General features: G+C 40.8%; 1 protein-coding gene across 6 annotated transcripts in view; it reads right to left on the bottom strand.

Annotated features, from left to right (window-relative positions):
* Positions 1-3,726: 3,726 nt before the first annotated feature.
* Positions 3,727-26,105, bottom strand: part of g3bp1 (GTPase activating protein (SH3 domain) binding protein 1) — a 31,003-nt gene continuing 8,624 nt past the window's right edge. For 3 of the 6 annotated variants that reach the window (XM_078230721.1, XM_078230720.1, XM_078230718.1), the window contains exons 4-12: positions 21,350-21,523; positions 20,435-20,525; positions 16,532-16,625; positions 13,664-13,844; positions 11,887-11,988; positions 10,077-10,179; positions 8,900-9,043; positions 5,918-6,036; positions 3,727-5,427 (exon numbers count right to left, since the gene is read on the bottom strand). In XM_078230721.1, the coding sequence (XP_078086847.1) occupies positions 5,161-5,427; positions 5,918-6,036; positions 8,900-9,043; positions 10,077-10,179; positions 11,887-11,988; positions 13,664-13,844; positions 16,532-16,625; positions 20,435-20,525; positions 21,350-21,523 (1,275 nt within the window). In that variant the 3' untranslated portion in view covers positions 3,727-5,160. The remainder of the gene's footprint in view (positions 5,428-5,917; positions 6,037-8,899; positions 9,044-10,076; positions 10,180-11,886; positions 11,989-13,663; positions 13,845-16,531; positions 16,626-20,434; positions 20,526-21,349; positions 21,524-26,105) is intronic. The other 3 variants (XM_078230723.1, XM_078230722.1, XM_078230719.1) reach the window with 1 other exon arrangement.

Genomic DNA, 26,105 nt, shown 5'->3' with positions numbered 1-26,105 from the left:
GTTCTCTTTCTGTTGGGGAACACTTCAGCAGTCATGGGCATTCGGCCCCTGATCTTTGGGTAAGCGTTCTCCAAGGTGGCCTTCATGACACACGACAGTGCAGTTGCTGAGCAGAGACTGATAGCCAATTTCCGCACACGATGATAGCCTCAACCGGGATCTTGGGTTCATGTCACACTATCTGTAACCCCCACGACTTGCCTGGACTTACAGAATTTCACTGGCTGGAGACAACACACATCTCTTTAACTTGTGCTTAACGCTCTCTCCACTCATGTCTGTACCTTTAAGACTTGATTACCTGTAAAGACTCGCATTCCAACCATTATCTTGTAAATTGAGTTTGTGTCTTTATATGCCGTTTGTGAACAGAACTCCCACTCACCTGATGAAGGGGGAGTGCCCCGAAAGCTAGTGGCTTGTGCTACCAAATAATCCTGTTGGACTTTAACTTGGTGTTGTGAGACCTCTTACTGGAATGATACACAGCATGGCGAATATTTACTTCTCGTTTGTGAGCAATCCTTTCTTTTCCTGAATGCACATTGCTAAATTAGCAGTAATAATTCTTGTTACTAAAAACTTAGAAAGGGACAAATCAGCTCTTAGGTGGTATGATTATACTTGCAAGATAACATGCAACTGTATGTATGCCACGCCTCACTCTAACCTTGTCACAACTATGAATCACAAGAGGATCCTTCTGGATGAATATGATACTTTGAAGTTCTTTTAACTTGCTGTGTATATATTAGATGCAGGAAATTATTTAACTCAATCGCATCCTCCAGGTTACCAGCCAATTTAGTCTGACATCTGTACTATGGGCAAGGAGCCAGCCTAGTCAGGTAATGCGCAACTGCTGAACTTCAATTTCTACCTACCGAGCCCTAGATTTAATGTCTACAGCCGGGATCTTGGGTTCATGTCACACTATCTGTAACTGCCTGGGCAGTCAGAAGCATACCTTAAGGTATGCTTCTGACTGGTTGGAGATTATAATTCCGCCAAGATGCAGATTTCCCCATGCACTTTAAACATGAAAAAGAAAAATCAGCAGTTTTCCAAATGAAGAGGCATGATCTTTGCTGCATCTTCCAGACTTAATTTCCCTTTTAGTCAGGTACTTTTATTAACAGGAATAATTTAGAGTTCATTCAACTTGTCCTTATAGACTGAGCAGATTTCAGAGGACCTCCTCTGTTCCAACTTTCTTAAAACATTCGAAGTGTTAAGCTCGATCACCGATGTACTGAGTTCTTATCAGATCCCTGAGCATGTTCTGGCAACAATCCCAACATTGCTTTGCATTAATTATAATGTTGCACTGCCAGCATTCAAGCAGCAATATTTATACTTGAACAGCTGGAAGAGCACAGAACACTTTGTGTACATGGATGAGGTTAGGGCAGCCAAAAACAGTACCTTATTAAGCAGTTTGGCTTCTTGCTTTGAGCACTTAATCAAAAGGACAAACAATGCAGCAAAATCAGGAATACAATTCTAAAGAAATCAATGCACAAGCCCCACCACACATTACAGAAAATCTCCACTCAATAATTCATCTATCCCTAGTTAGTATTTAGTGGCTACCTCACCATTCTGGTTTATGTACTGTGCCCAGCCCAGTCCAACACTGACATCTCCACATCCTGGTTTATGTAAGATAGGCCTTACTTCAGAGAAATATGGCTCTTTCTTCATCATGTTCCTAAATCAGTGATAATTGGATATCAACGAATAGACAAGATTTGAGACACAAACTTTGTGGAAAACTGAATATTCACCATCCAAGTACAGATGTAGGTATTAGTATCGAAAGTAATGTTTTCCAGTTTCTTTCTCAACAGACTCAAAAAAAATCCTTCAAAATGCCAATTCCAAACTCCAGTTTAGTGCAGTGAATACTGCAATGTTTAGCTACCATTATTTTACCTACAAGTAAAAAGGGCAAATTGGACGCTTTCCATTTCGCCAATACCATTTCTAACATTTTCACTCCCATTAACTCATTTGCATAATTCCCATTTTGAACAACAGCTATTACTTATTCGCACACCAGAAATTTACAGGAAAAACCTTAGTTCCAATTTCCAAAAAATGCCTTTATTATGGAAGATGAGGTGGCAGAGTCCAAATGCCATCCTTGTAGCGAAAAATTTGAATTCAACTTTGAATGGTGAGTGGAAATATTTGATGCGAAGTTGCATATTAGGCCACTGCATTAAACTGTTCATAATTCAACTTAACACTGAGAACTAGTCATTCTTGATTCCAAACAATAGCTGGTTCCCTTTCCTACCAATATTAACCACGTAAAAGTTTAAGTAGCTTTCACCTGGAGAAAGGGCAATTTACCATCTAAAATAGATCAAAAATAAACTGTCAGGCGAGCTCCCTGGTCATCAATTGCTGCTTAAGTGGAGGTTTTGATTTTCAAAAAATAGGGGCTGGGGAAGCTATACATATAGGATGTGCAAGTAGATGACAATGAATGCAGGCAGTTGCCAAATGAATCCAGAGATCTTCCGTGATTTTAATCAAATAAAAGACATTCACAATTTATGCCCGACTTTTGTCTAATTATCAACCTCTCTCGTTCTGAAGGCAAAACCTATGAAGGCATTTAATGAGTGTCAATAACAATGTCTACAATAATCCTCACATCTCCTAAATACCAACTTTAACACGAAAGTCCAAAATCCAAACTCGGTCCAGAGCACCATGCAGGGTCAGCTGTGCCTTCACTAGTCTGGAATTTGTGAAGCTCTAAGAAGCGATGATCAATTTGTTTTTAGCCGATTTCACTCCTCTTTGCAACTAAAAACAGTTCCCATCACTGCCCCAGCTTTTACAGGTTTACTCAGCATGGACAATAAAGGCGCCATATACCTTACTTTCTCTGGTCCACATTCTCAATCTCTCACCAGTGCTGTCCACTCAGACTTCAGTCGACTCAAACCCAAATTTTCTTTGTATAATTATGTGGATGTCATAATTTTGTCCAACATAAGAGCCACTAATGGAGACCATCTGGCCCACTATACCCACTGTAATTCCTCCTGTCTTATCCTGTAAGGGGATTGGCGAATGTTTATACACTTCCCGTTTATTGCTATTCCCCACTTATTTCTGGTTGTGCATTCCATATCCTAACAATCCTCTGCTCAGGTAAATTCTCCTTGCCTCTCCCTTTGTTTTACTGATTTTAAGTTAATCCTCTCTAATTATCAACTCACCAATCTATAGAAAAAGGCTCCCTCCCCTACAGTTCAAAATGCCTCAATTTTGAGTTCCAAAGCATTTACTTTCTGTTTGAGTTATTATTTGCACCATTCCCAATAATCTTTAAAATTAGTTACTACCAAGTCTTCAATATTTCTGTACCACCCTCCCCCTCATCTCAATTACAAAACCCAGGAAAAAGCTTTCGTGAAGAAAGTAACTGTTGTCAGTTAATCGCTGATCTATTTTGTTCCTAGTTGTATCAATTGGGGAACAGGGAAGTATAAAATACTAGAAAATAAAGTCTTCAATCATTTGTGATTCTGGCACTATAGTGAGTGGCACATTTTTTTTAAAAGGTGTAATACAATGTTGTTTTTACATAAGCAAAGCAAGTTCAGCACATCAATTCATGCCCTACAAATTGAAAACTGCTAATTCCCAATGAACAGAAAACTTTTCATATTCTAAAAGCAAACTCAGCTGAAGCTCAGTTGAAAACATGGTATAAAATCCATTTTATTCAAAGAACGGAACAAACATTGCTTTGCAAGCAATTGAAACAGAAACAACATACAATGCATGTGTGGAGTAAGCTCCTACAAAAGCAATGGAAGAACTACTACGACCCATACAAGCTGCTCATCAGCAATTATTGCTGTTTGTTACAGGACTATTGTTATGTAAAACTGCCAACACAGCCAAGAGCCAAATGCTACTTCATGACTTGGGTTTCATGTTCATGACCTACGTTCGCCATTCCAGTGTATTAACAGAAAGCATTTGTAAACCAGGTTCATTTTGAAACAGCTGAGTTTTAAATACAAACCATTCAAGGGTTAAGGCTTTAAGAAACTTTGGTCTGCACAGTATAAAAAGTAACTGAATTGAATTAAGAACTAATGCAGCCCAGCTTAAGACCTCCTCCCAGCTTTTAATATCTTCACAATTTTACTCAAGTCAGCCAACTAAACACCCATCCCAAATGGCCACCTTCCCAGAACAAACACCACAAAGCCGTGCATATTGAATAAAGCAATCTACATTTATTTGTACAACTTTGCCAAGATTGGAATGAGAGATAAATAGAAGGCACAACCATACGCTTTACAATACAAACTAAACCAGAAAAGTTTTTCTGCAATTTACAGTTTTAAAAAAAAATTCACAATTCCAGAGGAAACGTGTCTTGATGTCAAGTATGCCAGAGTTGAATGTTTTTTTTTAAAAGTCCCACTGTAAAAGAGATTCTTCCAATGATGAAAACAAAAAAGAAAAAAAAAGAGTTGAAGACTTACATCTATTGTATTAGTCCACTCCTGATCTTAATAGCACAGCAGTTCTGCACAGGAACTGATAACTTTCGCCAGTTTATGGCATTGCAGCTTATTACCCACCATTTAGTGATCACATCGGTTCCATTCCAAATACAGATAAAGCACTGTGTTCCCTTTGTTGAATAGGAGAACACTGTGCGAAGTAGAGAGAGTGCTTTAAAAATAGCTGAGTGCTACAAGTTTTTCCGAAGATGGATGTCTGTGCAAAACAAAAAGCAACCTGGTTTCCAATTTAAAAATTCTGCACCAAATTTCAGTCAAAAGGGCCAACACGTTCCTGGGAGGCAGCAGGTACTAAAATCCAGTTCATAGCTGTTAGTCACCCCAATCCACTGGAGTCAGAATCTGTCTTCAATCAAGAGATTCTGGTTTTAAAATCCGTTTTTCTTAAAACAAATAAAAATTTCAGACAGGATGTTTCGTGGGACGACGACTACTACACAAGTCGAGAACAAAAAAAAGGCCATTTTCTGTACTGAAAAAAAAAATGATAATCTGTACAGGTCGAAATCACATTCCAAAAACAAAGCTGAATCACAAGAGCATGAGAGAGAACATCTGTACCATCAGCTCACACCAATAGCCAGTGAGGGTACTTTCAGTGGCGTGGCCCTGAGAACCGAGGCTCTCCTTGTCCACCTCCTCTTCCAGCTCCTGGTCCGGGTTTCTGTGTTAACCCTCCTCTGGACAGACCACCCCGGCCCTCCCGATCACGCATCATGCCACCACCAAGACCACCACGGGGTCCACCAGGTCCTCTTGGTCTATTTTCTCGGCGGTCATCACCCCTACGTTCACCTTCACGAATAGGCCGAGTTTTCTTCTCCTCCACATTCAGTCGGAGCTCTCCTCGGAACTTAATGGGCTACAGGGAAGGAGAGAGAAATAAGTCGTTTTGGCAAAATGTTTTCCAGTCTCCTTCATACAAACAATGCCATCTACTTAGCTGTGAATTTGAATGAACAAAAAAAAATTGCCCAAATATTCTTACACACATGAAATACTGACAAACCTCAACCGAATTTCAGTGCAGCGCAGTGAGTATAAATGTGGGTTTCAGATCAGCTATGTACTTTCTAACTAACTTGGTGCAAATCACCAAGACCAGACTCTCTGGGTTTTATTAAAGAAAATTATGTTTACATTCTCAAATCACAAAATGTTGAAGTTATAATGGGATAGCTTTGCCACAATTGCATTCCATATTTAATGATAAATAGAAAAGCTAGTTCTGAAAGTGAGCATGGGTAGGGATTACTCCAGCCATTTTAAACCCAAATATAATAAACAGTAAAGAAATGGGCAAACAGCTTACATTCTTGGGAATACATGAATGCTCTCTTATCATACATTACCTTGCTACTCAGGATCTTCTGAACTGGCTCTGGATCATCAAAAACCACAAAGCCAAAGTTGGGCAGCTTTCCACCACTACTCTTGGTATTAATACGGAGTTCCACCACATTACCATATCCTGCAAAGGAAAGAAATTGCCACATAATATCCAATACCGTTTCAACTTTATTATGCATACCAGGGTTCCACAGGGACATTTCCAACTAGCTGATGTCCTGCATGGTATGGTGTGGATTAACTATACAATGATAAACTGTCCAACCTCAGTTTTCACCAAGCAGGTGTTTATAACCTGAAGGACCCAGATCTCCCCTTTAAACTGGCTGGAGAACTTGCTATTCTTATTCTGCACATTAACAAGATGAATGCTATTGTTATGGCAAACAATTTAATAGAAGGAATTCAACAGTTTGTAGTATTCACTCAGATGAATCTGCAGTGCAAAGAATCACTTAAGAAATGTTGCTGTCTAGTTCATTTAGATTTTTAAAAAGTGGAAATAAATATGAAGCCAGTCCCTTCAGACAGTTATCTTGTAGATTATACCAGTATTTAAGAATTGAAGGCTGAGCTTTCAACTCAGTAAGTCTGAGACAAGTACGGAGATCCCAATCTTGAGATCTCACCTACAGAATCAATGAACATTTTATTGCCTGATATGGTCAACAATTATAAACGCTTGCCAGATAAGACAGTGGACTTGAAATTTTCCTGCCAATTAGCTCAGAAAATAATTGGCATGGATTTTAACTCACGTAAGGATTGCACAAGTGCAGACAAACATTGCTGAAGAAACCAATAGGTGCCAGCAACATACAGCAAGACAGAACAAAATTATCTACATTAGGGGCGGTATAGTGGCTCAGTGGTTAGCACTGCCACCTCACACCGCCAGGAACCCAGGTTCAATTGCAACCTCCGGTCACTGTCTGTGGGGAGTTTGCACATTCTCCCCATGTCTGCTTGGGTTTCCTCCAGGTGCTCAGTTTTCTCCCACATTCCAAAGATGGGGTAGGTTGATTGGCCATGCTAAACTGGTGCTTAGTGTCAAGGGCATTAGAAGGGTAAATCCATGGTGTTAGGGCCTGGGTGGGATTGTTGTCGGTGCAGGCTCGATGGGCCAAATAGCCGCCGTATGCATCGTAGTATCCATAGCATCCCTACAGTGCAGAAGGAGGCCAGTCGGCCCATCGAGTCTGCATCGACTGTGAGAATATCTTATCAAGGCCCACTAAGATAAAAGCAAAATGCTGCAGATGCTGGAATCTGAACAAAAACAGAAAATGCTGGAAAATCTCAGCCAGTCTGACAGCAGCTATGGAGAGAGAAATGGGGCCAACATTGTGAGTCTGGATGACCCTTCGTTGTATTTCTGTCTTTGGACAAAGGGTTATCCAGACTTGAAACATTGGCTCTATTCTCTCTCCACAGATGCTATAGACCTGCTGAGATTTCCCAGCATTTCCTGTTTTTGTTACCACGGCCCACCCCTGCCCTATCCCCGTAACTCCATGTATTTATCCCACTAATCCCCAATCTACACATCTTGGAACACTAAGACGCTCAGGATTCTATAAAATGGTTTCATTGGTGGCTTCAGAGATGCAACATGTTTGATTTGATTTATTATTGTCACATGCATTAGTATACAGTGAAAAGATTCTTGCATGCTCTAGACAAAACATACCGTTCATAGAGAAGGAGAGAGTGCAGAATGTCATGTTACAGTCATAGCTAGGGTGCAGAGAAGATCAACTTAGTGTGAGGTATGCCCTTTCAAAAGTCTAATGGCTGCAGAGAAGAAACCGTTCTCGAGTCGGTTGGTACGTGACCTCAGACTTTTGTATCTTTTTCTCAATGGAAGCAGGTGAAAGAGATCATGTGTGGGTTGCGTGCGGTCCTTAATTTTGCTGGCTACTTTTCCAAGGCAGCGGGAAGTGTAGGCAGTCAATGGACGGGAGGCTGGTTTGCGTGATGGATTGGGCAACTACTTTTGTAGTTTCTTGGGCAGAGCAGGATCCATACCAGATACAACCGGAAAGAATGCTTTCTATGGTGCATGTGTAAAACTTGGTGAGAGTCATAGCTGACATGCCAAATTTCCTTAAGTCTTCTGAGAAAGTAGAGGCATTGGTGGGCTTTCTTAATTATAGCGTCGGCGTGGGGACACCACGACAGGTTGTTGGTGATCTGGACACCTAAAAACCTGAAGCTCTTGACCATTTCTACTTCGGCCCCATTAATGTGACCAATCAACAATCATAACACAATAATCATTGGACTACAGCATACAGCTTTAAGTTGTATGGAGCAATCGGTTGCAGGTATTGCATTTAGTCTGTCCTTGTTTAACACCTGCAGTGTGATAATTGCCTTGCATTCTCCTGTACCTGTCTATTCCAGTTAAGATGTGGAGATGCCGGCGTTGGACTGGGGTAAGCACAGTAAGAAGTCTCACAACACCAGGTTAAAGTCCAACAGGTTTATTTGGTAGCAAATACCATAAGCTTTCGGAGCGCTGCCCCTTCATCAGATGGAGTAAAAATCTGTTCTCCAACAGTGCACAGAGACACAACATCAAGTTACAGAATACTAATTAGAATGCAATTAGACTTTAACCTGGTGTTGTGAGACTTCTTACTATTCCAGTTAAGGACAGGATCAAACTCAATTACAACATCCTCACATGAATACCCTGTGGTAATGACTTGGTTCACTTTTAAAGAATGGCCAATTCCCATTGTATTGTAAGACTGCGGGACAGTATAGCTTAGCAACAATCAGTGTCTTTAAAGGAAGTTCAAAAAACTGGAATGATTAACAGGTTGCTATTGGAGTCCACAATCTAATCTTAATGCTGTGAATACAATGCTGAATCACATCTTTAGAGAAAAAAAATCCACACTAAAGCGAGACATTAAAAAGCAAACCCTGCTTCCTAACACATAATACTCAACTATAATTTAAAATTTTCAACAAACCTGTGAAAAATTCTTTCAGCTCCGTCTCATCAATATCATGAGGCAAGTTCCCAACAAATAACTGATGACTGTCAGGATATCGAATTGTCCTCCGTGTTTCTGTATCCCCCGGTTCATTTTCACTGCGACCTGAAACAAAAAAACCTACTTTCAAGATCCTCCAGCATGTCCTTGAACACCAGCTGCAGCAGCATTTTATCAAACAATGGTGTTTAACATTTTCAACCTGTTCTTGGAACTACTCATGGCCAATCAAGTTGGCACTGGTTCCACATAATGCACACATTACAGTTCGTCTCTCCAGATACCTACACCTTAATTCAGCTTCAACTGTTGTTTTTTAAGCTAGGTTAAAAGACTATAATATTAATTCCTCACAGACTTTTCTTCCATTGTCAAACTCCATTTTGACTCTTTAAGGTATCAAATTAAACATAAAAATATTGATGTTTAGGGTCAGACGGGCATAAAAAGAGCTATGGCAGCAAAACAATACGGAGGCTCCAGTTTACTGCGATAAAGATATCCAAATGGAAACTCAGCACATGCAAGCTTGGCTTTAAAGATTGTTGATGACCCACACCTTCTCATGGCTCTGGCCAGATGTTGAGCGGTTAGATCAGTTCTTATCCATCCTACTGCGTATTGTGAAATTGTCACACAACACAATGCAGCGTATCAATGCAGTGTGAATAGGTGTGCATGTAATAGGTAGACTGGTGAGGACTAGATCAAGCAGTTTGCTCATCCATGTTTTTTCTCCCACGACCTGCCATTAGTTCATTAAGTATTATCCAGCTCAACTTGGAAACTTCAAATAGAGTCATAGTTTTACAGGTGCTAGATATTATTTATTAGTGTCACAAGTAGGCTTACATTAACACTGCAGTGAAGTTACTTTGAAAATCCTCTAGTTGACACATTCTGGCACCTGTTCGGGAACACTGAGGGAGAATTTAGCATGGCCAATGCATCTAATCTGCATGTCTTTCATACTGTGGGAGGAAACCCACACATACACGGAGAACGTGCAGATTCTGCACAGTGACCCAAAGCGGGAATTGAACCCGGGTCCCTGATGTTGTGAGGCAGCAGTGCTAATCACCGTGTCATCCACTCAAATATTCAGTTGACTCCAAATAAAAATTTACTAACTTCTTACATAACAGCACTTTACCTGGCCTGGGGCCCCGTGGTGGCACACCTTGCCGTTCCCTAATTCGCTGATCACGAGGTCTTGGAGGTGGAATCTGTATTTCTGGTTTTGTCTCTGGTCGGGGCTATAATCAAAAACAAATAACTCTTCTCATACCGTGCTTCTCAAAATGATTAGGATAAAAATCACAAAAATGCACTGAATTTGAGTTCGCACATTTGGAGGATAGTCTTTGATATTAATTCAACCATAAAACAGTAGTATTCATGTGGAACTGCAGCAGTCCCATTAACATCAAATCTCATTCATGTTGAAAAAAATAAGTTGCAAATGTTCAAAAAGACCCCAGCATCATGAATTCCAGCACATCCCAGTCAGAAAGACATACCCAGCAAAATGCACGCAAGTGTTGCATTGGCACAGACAGGTTGGAGTAACAAATACAAAAACGTTTTATCAACAGAAAGGCACCGACTTTAACAGGGAGCGTAACATCATTTTTCTTCCCAAAGATAGTTTATATCGGGGGGAATAAAGCTAAATAAATATCCCATTAGACTTCACGTTCTTTGAGCTATCTGTAAATCATACAGAATAAATTGGTTTCTGGCTGGATCTTATACCTATGCCAAGTGCTTGGGCTGGAGATGCACAATAATTAGCTTCAGTGGCTGTGCATTAAGTGAGAGCAAAAATACATCACAGGTATCCAAGCAAGTCCTGTTGCAAGTGGGCATGTACACATTAACTGAATGCAGGACTGGATCTACAGATGACCACAGTAAGAAGTTTAACAACACCAGGTTAAAGTCCAACAGGTTTATTTGGTAGCAAAACCCACAAGCTTTCGGAGCCTTAAGCTCCTTCTTCAGGTGAGTGGGAATTCTGTTCACAAACAAGGCAAATAAAGACACAAACTCAATTTACAGAATAATGGTTGGAATGCGAATACTTACAGCTAATCAAGTCTTAAAGGTACAAACAATGTGAGTGGAGAGAGCATTAAGACAGGTTAAAGAGATGTGTATTGTCTCCAGACAGGATAGCCAGTGAAATTCATTGGTACATTGGGGAAACCATGCAGACGCTGCGACAACGGATGAATGAACACCGCTCGACAATCACCAGGCAAGACTGTTCTCTTCCTGTTGGGGAGCACTTCAGCGGTCACGGGGATTCGGCCTCTGATATTCGGGTAAGCGTTCTCCAAGGCGGCCTTCACGACACACGACGGCGCAGAGTCGCTGAGCAGAAACTGATAGCCAAGTTCCGCACACATGAGGACGGCCTCAACCGGGATATTGGGTTCATGTCACACTATTTGTAATCCCCACAGCTTGCCTGGACTTGCAGAATTTCACTGGCTGTCCTGTCTGGAGACAATACACATCTCTTTAACCTGTCTTAATGCTCTCTCCACTCACATTGTTTGTACCTTTAAGACTTGATTAGTTGTAAGTATTCGCATTCCAACCATTATTCTGTAAATTGAGTTTGTGTCTTTATGTGCCCTGTTTGTGAACAGAATTCCCACTCACCTGAAGAAGGAGCTTAAGGTTCCGAAAGCTTGTGGCTTTTGCTACCAAATAAACCTGTTGGACTTTAACCTGGTGTTGTTAAACTTCTTACTGTGTTTACCCCAGTCCAACGCCGGCATCTCCACATCATGTCTACAGATGACTAGCAGCTGTTTTGTGAAGTACAAAATGGTAACTGGTACCCACTGAACTGTACACCAATAAGCAGTCATCAGGGAACGAGCGGGAGAAGAAACTGTAGTAGTGGATTTAAGGAACAGAACTTTAGTGCTAGCATTAACAGGTTACATTACCTGTGGTGTTGGGGCTTTGACAACATGAGGTGGAATTCCAGTAGTGGGGACAACGCCACTAGGGGGCAGATTCTTACTTGTTACTGAAGCCCAGGAGAATGTCTGGGGAGAAAGCAGTTGTGATAGTCAGAAACTCAGAAGAAGTTACCACAGTAAACAAATTGCCACCGATATACACAGCAATAATATGCAATATATCTAAGTGTACTGCATAAAGTCACAGTCCAAGTAACTGAAATAGAAGATGCACCAAAACACAAAATGTTAAATGCTCAGACATTATTTAGGGCCAAAACTTCCAAGGAGTGACAATCACAGTCTGACTGCCACTTCACTCCTTTTCACTTAGTCTGGAGTTTGACATTTCTCGCTCGATCTTCTGACTCAGGCCTGGTGAGAAACGCACGGCGCACCAGTTCCTGGAACTTACAGTTCAAAGCAGGCAACAGCATTGGGGAAGTGAAGCCACATCCTTTTTGTTTAATACAGCCCTAGCTGATGTAAACCGGGTAAGTTTCAAAGATCTCAGCTACTTTAAGAGGCTATGGAGAAGGTGAATGAGTATGGATTTGGGGGGGGGGGGGGGGGGGGGGGGGGGGGGGGAGAGAGAGTAGATGGCTCACGGGGAATAGTTCGTAAGATAGTTGGGGAAAGAGAGGATGAGGTCTGGGCGGGGTCAGGATTATAGTTACTCAGGAGTTTGTCGAGGTTTGAATCCTTCTAACTTTCCCTGGGTAACTATTCTGCTTAGACAGTGAAAACCACCTGAAGTCTCTGATTTAAATCAGTGCATTGGATAGTTTCAGGAATAGGGTCAGTGACATCAGAAGTTTTAACTTCCCAGGCAATTCTCGTGCTGTCCTTGCAAGAGGATCTTTGAAGTGGATCCCTCAGCACATCCTCTGGAGTCCTTCAGTGGTACAACCCCCCAGAGATCATAAGTTCTGGACCTATGCACCTGGTTTTAACCCCGTAAAAGTGGAGAGTTTTTGAATAGGTTTGAAATCAGATCCAATGTACTGACATGCAAATTAAAACTGTCATTTTAAACAATGAATTCACAAATCAAGAACAAGGATGTACCCGAGCTGCAGGATTTCTTAAGTTCTGAAGAAAAAGTGAACTTAGCAAATAAAATCTCAAAGTCAGTTCATAATGACAAAGAAACATGAGTTGAAGTGGGCCACATGATCCTTCAAGCCTGCCCACGATTTAACATAGTCATGGTTGATTATTTATCTCAACTTCACATCATCCTTATATCCCTTAACACCCAAAAATCTATAGATCTTGTTCTTATGTTAGCCACCACATCTCCCTAAGCTAGAGAATGCCAGAGATTCACAACCCTTTGAGTGATAAAATATTTTATCTCAGTCCTAAATGCACACCCCCCACACCATTCAGGGAACATGACCACATGTTCTACATTCCCAAGCCTGGGGAAACATTTGCCCAGCATCTACCCCATCGAGCCACTAAAGAATTATTTATTTCAATTAGATTGCCTCTTATTTTTCTAAACTCTCAAAGTAGGCCTAGTCCATACATTATCTCCTCAAGCGACAATCCCTTCGTCCCAGGAAAGATTAAACTGGGGTTGGGTTTTTTTTGCTTTATGAAGATAAATGAAACTGCTATTGTGAAAATTGTTTTAAAAACATGACCCAAAATAATGAATGAACTGCTAGAAGTGAAATTAAGAATACAAATAATAAATGGCCTGTGGAAGTGCAGAAGGTCTCTTCTACAGCGAATTAAAGGAATTTGCTCATACCCTGGAATCCTCAGCTACAACTGGTGCTGGATCAGCAGGTGGAGGGGATGGAGATTTTACCACAGGGTCTTCAGCAACTTCCTCCTCCAATACAGGCTCAGGCTTCACTTCCTCCACAGGTGGCTCTGGTTCTGGTTCTGATGGAACAGTGTGTTCTTCTAAGGGTTCCTCTAACCCATTGCTGTAATTAGACACCGGACAAAGTCAAGATTCGTCATGCATCTTGATACAATTAATCAGTTAAAAAACTATTGCCAGGCAATCCAAACATCAGCACCATTAATCTAGTATCATTAGTCATAATGGGCCTGTCAGACATTACACAGGCAGATCTGGCTCATTATTAACAAGATACATCTTTATTCCAAAACCCTTCAATCATCTATCAATATTGAGCACGCAGGTAGGTCAGGGAACATCGAAATTAGGAATAGGAGCAGGCCACTCAGCCCCTCGAACGAGGGGGAAGTGATTAAAGATCAAGAAGCACTGGTATCTCGAATCCCTCTGTCAAACACAGGTAAATGTACACCTGCAGTGTCACCTCAGCAGTCAAAATGGCAAAATCTAGGATATCACTGTAATCTAAACAAAAATCATTATCTACTACACTGCCAAAATATTGTTTGTATCCCCTCAGCGTAATGACATTCAATTGCCATGAATTCTGAGAGCCAGACTAAGTTTTTTAAAAAACTATTAAATTTGTACAATTTAAATTTTAAGAACAACCATGATAAAGACTTTAAATATAACCATAATAAAGATGCCTTTAATATGCTCATTCATACATCCATGCCCCTGTTACAAAGCTGTCCCAAAGATTTGATAATGGGCAGTAGCTATCTCTAGCACAATCAATCATGAAGGCAAAGAGGAATCATGAAATTAAATTATCAAGGCATAAAGTGTAAAATATTTTACAGGCACATCAATAACAAAAAAAGGTGACTGTGATGGCAATAGGGCTATTAAGGGATAGGCAAAATAAACCTCAAGTAAAATTGAAGACATGTCAGAAATATTAAATAATTATTTTGCTTCAGCATTTGCTAAGAGGGTTGAACAGGTTGTTTGGCCTTACATTAAATAACAAGTAACGAGATAAGTCTATTCAAAATCTTTAAAAGGACATGTACTAAATACCTAAAAGTCAACAAAGTCAATGGATCTGGTCTGGATGGATTGCATCTACTTTTCAAAAATAATTTAGGAAAGAGATTGCAGAATAATTTCTACTCAACAATTAATCAATAAAGGGTATAGTATCAGAGGACCGACGGATAGCTAATGTAATTCCTGTATTTAAGATGGGGACAGAACACATTAAGTTGACTGGTCTGTAATTCCCTGGACATCAGTGGTCAGGAAAATAATAGAATCTTTACTCAAGGAGAGAACTGAAGAACATCCAGAAACGAGAAGCGTAAAGAATAGTCAGTAGTGATTTCAAGAGGGAGAATCTTGCTCAACTATCCTTCTTGATTTTTTTGAGGAGGTGACAGAGTAGACAATGGAAGTGCAGCAGCTGTAATTCGATTTTCAAAAGGCCTTCAATATGGTGCTTCATAATAGACTAATGAACAAAAATGTGGAATCAGGGGACAAGTGGTAGAATGGATTGTTAGCTAGCTTCAAGAAAGCAGAGAGTGGGAATAAGAGATAGTTATTCAGAATGGCAGGGATGGGAAGCGGTGTTCCACAATAATCCGTGCTGGGAGTTGGGACAACTGCTGTTCAAAATTTACATCAATGACTTCGACTTTGGAAACAAAAACACAATTTCCAAATTTCTACATCACACCAAATTGGGGTGTGAGGGGCAGTCAATACTGAGGGGCAGTCAATACTGAGGAGGACTGCAATTGCAAATCAAGATAACTGAATCATTTCAGGTTAGCAAAATGTAGCCAATGAATCACACAATGGACAAATAACTGCCAAGAGGTTCAACACAAAAAAAAATGTGTTGGGTAACTGATTATTTTTAAGACATGACCAACAAGACAGTCTAAAGGTATCTGGGGTCAGCAGGAAAAGTGACATTTAAGCCACAGTCAGATCAGCTAAGATTATATCAAATGGCAGAGCAGACTCAAGGGGCTGAATGACCTACTCCTGCTTCTAATTCATACCTTCGTACATTTTGGTAGGAAGAGTAGGGAGGTCAGTTATTACTTGGAAAGTGCAGGTCTAGGTGGGGTAGAGGAACAAAGTGATCTCAGAATACAAACATATCAATCATTAAAAATTGTGCCACATTAGTAAGACCACAAAAAATAAAGCAAACACGAGCCTTTATTTCTGGAACACAGAATATGCCGTGAAGCTCTGGCCCCCATATTATAGAGGCGCAGGAGACAATTTATGAGGATGATGATAGAAATTTGAGGCATATACCAGGAAACGGTTGACAGGCCGGGCGACTTCTCTTGAAAAGACTGACCTGGTGGGGGTCTTAATAATTCTGTAAGGTTTCAAGAGAGTGGATACCAGAGGGAATGTTTCTGCTTGTAGAGAGGAGCATAGATAGAGGTCAATCGAATTAACAGTCAGAAATCCAATCCAGAAGAGACTCCTTCACCCAAAGAATGTTAGGAATGTGGAACTCACTACCCACAATGAGTGGTTGAAACAAATAACATTGATGCATTTTAAGGGGAAACCAGACAAGGTATAAAGGTGTAGAGAGTTAAATGTTAAATTGAAAAAAATGGGAGCAGACTGGAGTGGAACATAAACACTGGCATAGACTGGTTGGGCCAAATGGCCTGTTCCTATGTCGTATATCCAATGCCCCAAACACAAATAACTCAACGCCCCCAAACTTGAAAGAAAATCAGCCTAAAGCAATGAACATTCCTCTACCTCACAGTCGCATCATAGTAAACTCCACTGTCATCTTGGGCAGCTTCTGGTGACGGCTGACGCTCCTCAGGTTCCTCGACTTCTTCCTCAGACTCTGCAATAAATAAACCTTTAAGCAACTCTGGTCTCACCAGACAAACCCTCATGCTAATGCCCAAAGGGGCAATATATTCATTGATGTTTGCACAATGCCCAGATCTATCCCCTTCCTGAAACAAACTAAAGAACTGCTTGCATTTATATAGTGCTTTTAATGCAGTGAAATGCACCCCAGGAGACTCCACAGTTGTGCTACAAAACAAAATATGACGCTGAACCATATAAAAAGATTTGAGGGAAGTTGACCAAAAGCTTGGTCAAAGAGGCAGATTTTAAGGAGCTTCTGAGGAGATAGAGAGGAAGACAGACAGAGGCTCAGAGGGAAAATTTGACAGCTTAGGGAGACTGAAAGCATTTCAATCAATAAGGACTGATTAAAGCTTGGGATGCTTAAGAAGCTGAAATTGGAAAAATACAGGTAGCTCAGAGGATTGTGGGGCTGGGGATTATAGAGGTAGGAAACTGCAATACCATGGAAGAATGTGCAAGCTAACATAAGAATCTTAAAATTGAGGTGCTACTGATCTACACTGGTTTGCAATTAAGCAAACAGAAGTGATGGGTAAACAAAGTTGGAGGGCAAGGGCAGCAGGAGTTTGGATGACCTCAAATTTAGAAGGCAGAACATGGAAGGCCAACCAAGAACGCGCTGGAATAGTCAAGTCTAGTGGTAAGAAAGGCACAGATGAGGATTTCAACAAATGAGCTAAGCAAGGAGCAAATTAAGGCAATGTCAAAGGCTGAAGCAGGTAGACTTTAGTGATAGGGCAAACCTGTAGTTGGAAGTTAATCTCAGGGTCAAATGTGGTACTAGGTTGCAAACATTCTGGTTTGGCCTCAGAAAATTGCCAGGGAGAGGGTCAGAGAGCTTCCATGAACTCCATCTCTATATTTTCAGGTGGTGCGGCTGAAGGTGAACATAGTAGATGAGAAGTAGGGACTGTCAATGTTAGATCCTTGTGTGAGCAGGGACAGAAATGACCGAATGTGGGTCATGATTTAATAGATAAAAACAAGACCGGGTGAGTGTGGTCTCACCCAGCTGGCCAACAGAGAGGCATTAGTGGATGGTGTGGTCAACAATGAAAATGTTAAGGAAGATTCAGTTTGACCACAGTCAGTCGCACAGGATGCATTTTTTTGACTCTAGCAAGAGCCATTCTGATACTACAGCAAAGGAGGAAACATAATTGGAGGGATTCAAACCAGGAGTTTCGGGAAGGCGGGCACTGATTTGGATTACATCATGCTCAAGGGACTTGGAGGGAAATGGGAAGTTGGAGATGAGATCAAAGGTTGGTTTTCTGAGGGGAGGAGTGATGACTGCAGATTTGAAGGAGAGGCAATAGAACAATGAACAATAAAGACAGGAAGGAAAATTGGGTGGTCAGCAGTTTAGTGGCAATACAGTTGAGGGAGCGGAGGTGGATCTTGTGGGCACAATGAGCTCAGCGAGAGTATGAAGAAAAATAGTAGAGAGCCAAGAGAAAGGTGCAAGTTCAGGGCTAGGGCAGAGAGAAATCTTAGAGGAAATTAGCCTCGGTGGGCTAGATGAGGGGTGGGCGGGAGGAGCGTGAAACAGCAGAGGCAGAAAAAAAAGTTAAGTGCAGCACCATATTCCAAAGAAGAAGCTAAGTGATGTCCAACTGCTGCTGTACTCAACTGTATTACGCTGCTATTTAACTGCCATAACATTGTCTATTGATGCAGGAAACACTGCAATGCAGTGAATGATGATCATTGTAACATTTCCTCTATGATCTCATTTTCAGATGAGAGCAAGCTCTCTTCAATGTAGTTAACTGTTTAAGGTCAATTCCTTGGTGTGAGAATGCCTATAAACAAGCAAGATGGCCCAAAGGTGTTTAGAAAGGGACTGTTTCAAAAACAATTCAATTATTGGCATCTCATTCACAAGACAATGAAAGGAATGTAAAAGCCAACCAGATTATACCAAAGCTAAAGCTCTGAAGATGATATCACCACTTCAAAACAGATGCATTTGCGAATGAAAGTTTCAGGCATTCAATGAGCAATAGGTGGCAACTATATAATGCCCTGAAAGTACAGAACCCACTAGTCTTGCTAATGGAAGGCAACTGCATACCAAGCAATTTCCCATGTCCATTTCTATCACCACAGAAACAGCACATCAAGTACCTCAGCTTGTTCAAGCAATTCATTAAACTCTTCAAACCTTCAATGTTAATGGAGAAACATCTGAAATCTAAGGAAATATCCTGATATTTCAGTGGCATAACAAATTTGACAAGACAAAAAAACTCCACTAACTTATTTTTCACAAATCACAATTAAAACGGTGGAAGCCGCCAATGAGTTAACTATGAATAGGAGCAGGTTGATTGTGTGGTGGCGTGGCTCGATAGGTGTGCACACACTGTGCAGAATACTTTAATTTTGTTTTGTACAAGAAACATATTGGCAAATCCATGCCTGTTCAACATAAGCTGGTCAATTTCAAGTACTGAGATACATTTGAGACTCTGGGTCAGAATTTGCAGAGAATTTCCTTACTAAATTGTAAAGAAAAAACTCAGGGTGGAATTAAAACATTTTGAAAACACACCATGTTGAAATGACCAAAACAAAATTGTTGGAAACTGATGAGCTGTTTCTAAACTTCTCATTTGTTCCTATAGCAAAATGGAGCAATTAGTTTAAAAATGAAAGTGGTTTATCTGAATAAATTACACCTTGACAGAAGAGTGTTAAAGGCACATCAATGTGCCTTTAACACACTCAGCATTCTTTGAAAAGTAACATTTAATACCACCAATACATACAGGAACCAAGTCATATTTACATCAATGGCCCAATTCAAGTATCAATGTACTATCATTAGAATCACAAAATTTGTTGATTTGAAATTTAGGATCTACTTGTACACTATGGCAGCACTTTTTCCAACACATCATATATATTGACCCAATTATTCATCATGTCAGTGTTTGGAGCACCAGCTGGAAGCAGCTAGACTTGCCCATGCAGCAAGTTTTTACAAAAAATGAAACCTGCTTCTGGAAAATATCAACCTATATACTCCAGAAATCCTGCAGCACCCAAGATAGTTAAGACTTTCAGAAATATTTATTAAGATGTGTTTTGGCTGAGAAAAAACACATAGAATTGATTATTTGAAGAGCCATCCAAGAGAGTTGGTAAGAAAGGACATCCAATTCATCATCAGACATACAAAAGAGAACATCTTTTCACATCAGGTGAAAATTATATGCAACATTCCATATTTGGAAGCAGCCTGTTTTTCTGAAACATTGATCATCAAATTTAATGCAACCGAACTATGGCCCCAACATCCAAGATAAAACTCGACAATTTAAGATTTGTGCACCAAAAGATCTTCAACCAGCACAGATCAGTGAAGAAGAGGTTTGCTCTTCATTTGCAAATGGTTTGCAAATCACAGCCTGAGTGATAAAGACTTTGAGAAAGAAATACCTAAACTAACACAAAAAATACCAAAAGTTAAGTTTTTTAAAAAATCAGAAGCAGGTTTGTTGGAACAGGCTGTGGACCTGCAACCTGCACAGCCTTGCCATCCAAAAAACTCTCTGAAAAGCCTTTCCATTGGTCATTCCAAATAACCAACAGTTGATGCCTTATGTCTCTGCTTATAATAATACTGAAAAGCATTGCAGACAGCCAAAATAAACTATAGTTTAAATAAACACACAAGTGCAGTAAAGGTGAAACTCAATTATTCAGTGAACAATATGCCTGGATTTGACAGTTAACTCGGTAAATTATTGATATATATTTGCTCACCTTCTGGGGGTTCAGTATCTGAATCCCCAAAAACTTCATCTTGATAGCGAAAAATATCATTGTGGACATAAAATTTGTTTGCAACAGAACCCTGAGAAGAGAAACAAAGATTGAGAAACAAAAAGACATAGCACACCAACAAACATTAAGCATTTTCTCCCTCTTACAGAAGTTAATACTGTGCACTTCACTCTGTACAATGCCCGATGTTAGAATCACACGTTGAATGCGCAGGCAAAAATGTGGCAGATGGAATGATGTGTGGATAAGTGTGAAGTTATTCACTTTGATAGGAAAGAATTTTTTTTTAAAATCAGAATATTGCTTAAGTGGAAAACGACTGCAGAATGCCAAGGTGCAGAGGGATTTAGATGTTCTCATGCATGAGTCACAAAAAGCTAGAATGCAGGTGCAGCACGTAATTAAGAAGGTTAATGGAAGGCTATCCTTTATTTTGAGAGGAACTCAACATAAAAGTAAAGATGTTCCGCCTAAGTCATACAGGATATTGATGAGACAGCATCTCAAATACTGTGTGCAGTTTTGGTCTCAAGGATGCAAATGCACTGATATAGATTCTTGTCAGGGAAGGGAATCAAAGGATATTGGGGGTGGATGGCAAATGTGGAACTGAACACAAACAGATCAACCATGATCATATTTAATGATCGAGCAAGCTCGGGGGGCAGAATAGCCTACCCTTATTTCTATTTTTTATGACCTTATGAAGAAATAAATTTCTCAGGTTCAAAGTCTTTCAATTCCAGGCATGATTTAATTCTTTAAATTATGTTGTGTTTATAGAAATACAATAAAAACCACATCAACAAATTAAGTAATAAGCTTCAGCAAATCACTACACCGAAAGGGAGCAAGGTAAATTTATTACAGTATTTATAGAACCAGTTCTCTTACCTCAGGAGCCAGAACAAAAGTCTGCATGAAGCGTCTCATGGGCTGCCTGTTGTTTGACAGCTCACCCATAACCTGTACTACCACTCCATCATTCAATGTGGCGTGAGCATCTACATGTTTGATCTTTGTGTGGCAGTCACGGAACTGAAGAGACATAACTTTCTTGTGGATCTCCTACAAAAGGAAAAAAGCTCAAATTTTCAGATTATGAGATTCTGCTACTTCAAAACCTACCATTATTTACAGAAAAATATTTTAGTTATTGCTTTAAACTTAAAAACTAAACAAATGGAAATAATCCACACAATCCTTAAATTTAAGATTTACCTTTCAAAAGGTCTACATGCAGATTCTTTTACAAGCTACTGTCTTTCATATTGTTACAATTCCACATCAAGACTAATTGCCAATATGAATTTGCCACCAAAAAAGAAAACGCGAAGTCGTCCAGCCACATCTGAACGGTAACTTGTCTGTTCTCTAAAGATGCGAACTGATCTGCTGTATTTTTCACAGCATTTTCTGTTTCTGCTTTTAATCAGCTTGTGCTGTTTTACGAGTCAAAAGAATTGGCAGGTTATATAAAAAGCATGCACATTTCAGGTTTGCGGCCTCACGTCAAAACTTGAAATGTTTTTCTTCCCATAGGTGTTGCCTGATATGAGTATTTCAAGCATTTCCAGTTTATTTTTCAGATTTCAGTATCTGCCGTATTTTGCCTTTAGATCTAAATTAATTTTTTTCTGGTGGGGAAAGGAGGCAAGACTTTTGGCCACATTCTACAGCTATACGCAATACCTAGAAAAGAACGGTGGGAATAAAATGTTGAACTTTGGTGGCAAATCGTAACTCAAGTCTGCGCCCTTCATCCTGAACCTCTGCTTATCAGTCTACAGCTTAAAAACTATATTCACTGCTGATCACTGAAAAATGCAAACAAGCAAAAGGTGGACAGAAGAGTAGCGAGACTCATCGGTGTCAGAATACTGCATTACGAAAGCATTAAGAAAAACACAGGACTATTCAGCCTTGAAAAGCTGAATATGGCAGGGGACTGTAAAGAACACCTTAACAGGCAACAACCCCTCGCAGAGGACTTAAGCCAAGTTGACACATTTAAAAGACACATTTAAATAAATATTTTTTATCTGTCTATGAGAAAAGTCAAAAATTTTTGTCGTCAAAAAGTTTGTCGTGGTGAACCAGCCATTTTGTGAAATGTGGAACTTAGCATTAGCAACAAATACTGCAGAAATTAATGGGATCAAAAGGCAACAAATTGCCTGGATTCTATGAGCTACATCCGAGGATTTTAAAAAGGGGTTGCATTGGTTTTGATCATCCAAAATTTCCTAGATTCTTAGAAAATATGACTGGGCAGGATGAACATGAAAGGGAAATATCGTTTTATCAATCTGATTTTGAGGGTGCAATTGTAGAATAGATAAGGGGAGGGAGATCAATGGATGAAGTGCATCGGAATTTGCATAAAGCACTCAATCATGGGAGGCACGGTTAGCACTGCTGTCCTACAGTGGTAGGACCCGTGTTTTGATTCCAGCCTTAGGTCACTGTCTGTGTGGAGTTTGCACGTGCTTCCTGTGTTTGCGTGGGTTTCCTCCAGGTGCTCTGGTTTCCTTCCACAGTCCAAAGATGTGCAGGTTAGGTGAATTGCCCATGCTAAATTGCCCCTTAGTGTCCCAAGATTTGTACATTAGGTGGATTAGTGGGGTATGTGGGGTTAGAGAAAGGGTGTGGGTAGGATACTCGGAGAGTCGGTGCAGACTTGATGGGCCGAAAGGCCTCCTTCTGCACTGTAAGAATTCTACGATAAGCTGTCAGAAAAGAAGTTAGGGCTCACAGGATTTTGGGCATTATATTAGCATAGATTGAGGATTGGTTAACAGACAGAAAACGTTAGTGGTGAGATGATAGTCTTGTGGAAATGCCACTTGGTTCGTAAACCAAAAACCCAGGCTTCTCAGGGGACATGGGTTCAAATCCCACATGGTAGCTGATGGATATTAAATTCAATTAGTAAATCTTGAATTGAAAGCTAGTCTCAGTTATGGTGACCATGAAACCTCATTAAATGTCATAAAAGCCCATCTGCTTCACAATTATCTTTTAGGGAAGGAAATCTGCCATACTTACCTGGTCTGTCCTACATGTGGCTCCAGTCCCACAGCGATGTGGTTCCAGATCCACAGCGATGTGGTTCCAGACCCACAGCGATGTGGTTGATTCTCAAATGCCCATTGATACAGATTAGCATGTCACTCAGTTGTATCTACAAAGTTGAGAAGGAACGGAGCTGGACAGACTATCCAACATTGCCCTAGGCACTGGAAACGACAATGGCACACCCAGCCTTATGACTCTGCGATAATATCCTCTTTGTTAACTTTTGGGGACTTGTCCTACAAACTAGTCAATCACTGGACATGCTCTGACTCACTGGCAATGCAGACCTAGCATGGTGGTACATAGTCAGGAGCAAGTTGCACGGAGCGTTCTCAGCATTGACTCTGGACCCCATTGAGTCTCACAGCATCAGGTCAAGCATGGAGCAGAAAATCTCTTGCTGATTACCATTTTTCACCACCACCCTCCCAACCAGCTGATGAATCATTACTCCTCCACGTTGAACACCAACTGGAAGAAGCTCAGAATGGCAAGGGCACACAATGTAATCTGGTTGGGTCCATCATCAAGAGTGGCGCCATAGTACCACTGCTGATCGAACAAGCCAAATCCTAAAGGACATAGCTGCTAAGCTGCATCTACAGGGTGGAAAAACCATTGGACCTCTTCCTCGCCAATCTATCTGCTGCAGATGCACCTGTCCAGGACAGTATTAGAAGTGTTAACTGCAGTTCTCATGGAAATAAAGTCCCTCCATATTAAGGATATCCACCATTCTGTTATGTGACGCTAGCAGCATGCCAGATTGGAAAGATTTCAAATAGAGCTAGGAATGCAAAACTGAGCATCCATGAGGTATTGTAAGCCATTAGCAGAATTGTATTTAACATAGAATCTATAATTTCATGATCTGGGATCCCATTCTACCCAACCCAGGGAATCAACTCTGGTTCAATGAAGAGTGTATGCCAGAAGCATCACCAGTCCTACCTAAAAATAAAGTGTGGTTGTGCGACAATACAGGATTACCTGCATGCTAACCAATGGAAGCAACGTGTGACAAACAGAGCTAAATTATTCCACAACCACTGGATTAAATCGAAGCTTTGCCACATCCAGTCGTGAATTATAGAATCCCCACAGTACAGTGAATGGCGATGGACAATTAAACAACTACCAGGAGGACAAGCCTCCACAAATATCCCCATCCTCAATAGGGGAGGCCCAGCACATTAGTGCAAAACATAAGACTGAAGCATTTGCAACCATCTTCGGTCAGAAGTGCCAGGTGGATGATCCATCTTGGCCTCCTATGGAAGTCCCCATCATCACAGAAGCCATTTTCAGCCACGTGATTTCATGAAATAGTGAAGGCATTGGATACTTCAAAGGCTATGGGCGCTGGCAACATTCCAGCAACAGCACGAAAGGCTTGTGGTGCATAACTAGCCATGCACCTAGCCGGACTACAGCTACAACATTGGCAATTACCTGGAAATGTGGCAAATTGTCCAAGTACATGCTGTCCACAAAAAGCAGGACGAATCCAACTCTTATCGATTATCATCCCACCAGTGTACTCTCAATCATCAACAAATTGATGAAAGGGGCCGTTGGCATACTATCAAACAGGATTTACTCAGCAATAATCTGCTCACTGCTCCTCAGTTTGGGTTCCTCAGGGTAATGTTCTAGACCCAACCATCTTTAGCTGCTTTACCAATGACGTTCCCTCCATCATATGGTCAGAAGCGGAAGTTCAACACCATTTGCAACTTTTCAGATATTGAAGCAGCATTCATAACACTTGCACCACTTAAGTGCGGGACAATGACCATCTTCAACAAGAGAAAATCTAACCATCTCCCACGATTTTCAATGGCTGAATCTCCCACTAGCAACATCCTGAAGGTACCGTTGACCAGAAACTGAACTATACCAGCCAAATAAGTACTGTGCATTTTGGAGCAGGTCAAAGGCTGGAAATTCTGTGGCAAGTTACTTGCCTCCTGACTCCTCAGAGTCTGTCCACCACCTACAAGGCACAAGTCACAAATGTGATGGAATATTCTCCACTTGCCTGGATGAGTTCAGCTGTAACAATACCCAAGAAGATTGTTGCCATCCAGGACAAAGCAGCCTGCTTGATTGGCACCCCATCCACCACCTTCAACATTCACTCTATCCATCACTGATGAGTAATTGCAGCAGTATGCGCCATCAACAAGATGCAACTCACCAAAATCCCTTTGATAGCACCTCCCAAACCCTCAACCTTTACTACCTCAAGGAACAAGGCAGCAGGTGCATGGGAATACCACCACTTGCACGTTCCCCTGCAAGAAACACAGCATCCTAACTAAGAACTACATTGCCATTCCTTAACTGTTACTGGGTCAAAATCCTGGAACTCCCTTCCAAACAGCACAGCGGGTGTTCCTACAACATGAATTGTAGCAGTTCAATAAGGCAGCAATCACCTTTTATTGCAAAGGGATTGAAGCACAGAAGTCTTACTGAAGTTAAATAGGGTCTTGGTAAGATCACACCTCGAGTACTGAGTAGGTTGGTCTCCCTTCCCGAGAAAGGATGTATTTGCCTCACTACCTTC

The sequence above is a fragment of the Mustelus asterias genome, chromosome 16, assembly GCF_964213995.1.
Source record: "Mustelus asterias chromosome 16, sMusAst1.hap1.1, whole genome shotgun sequence".
NCBI lineage: Eukaryota > Metazoa > Chordata > Chondrichthyes > Carcharhiniformes > Triakidae > Mustelus > Mustelus asterias.
Note: the sequence above shows the minus strand (reverse complement) of the source record. Positions and strands in the feature narration are given on the sequence as shown.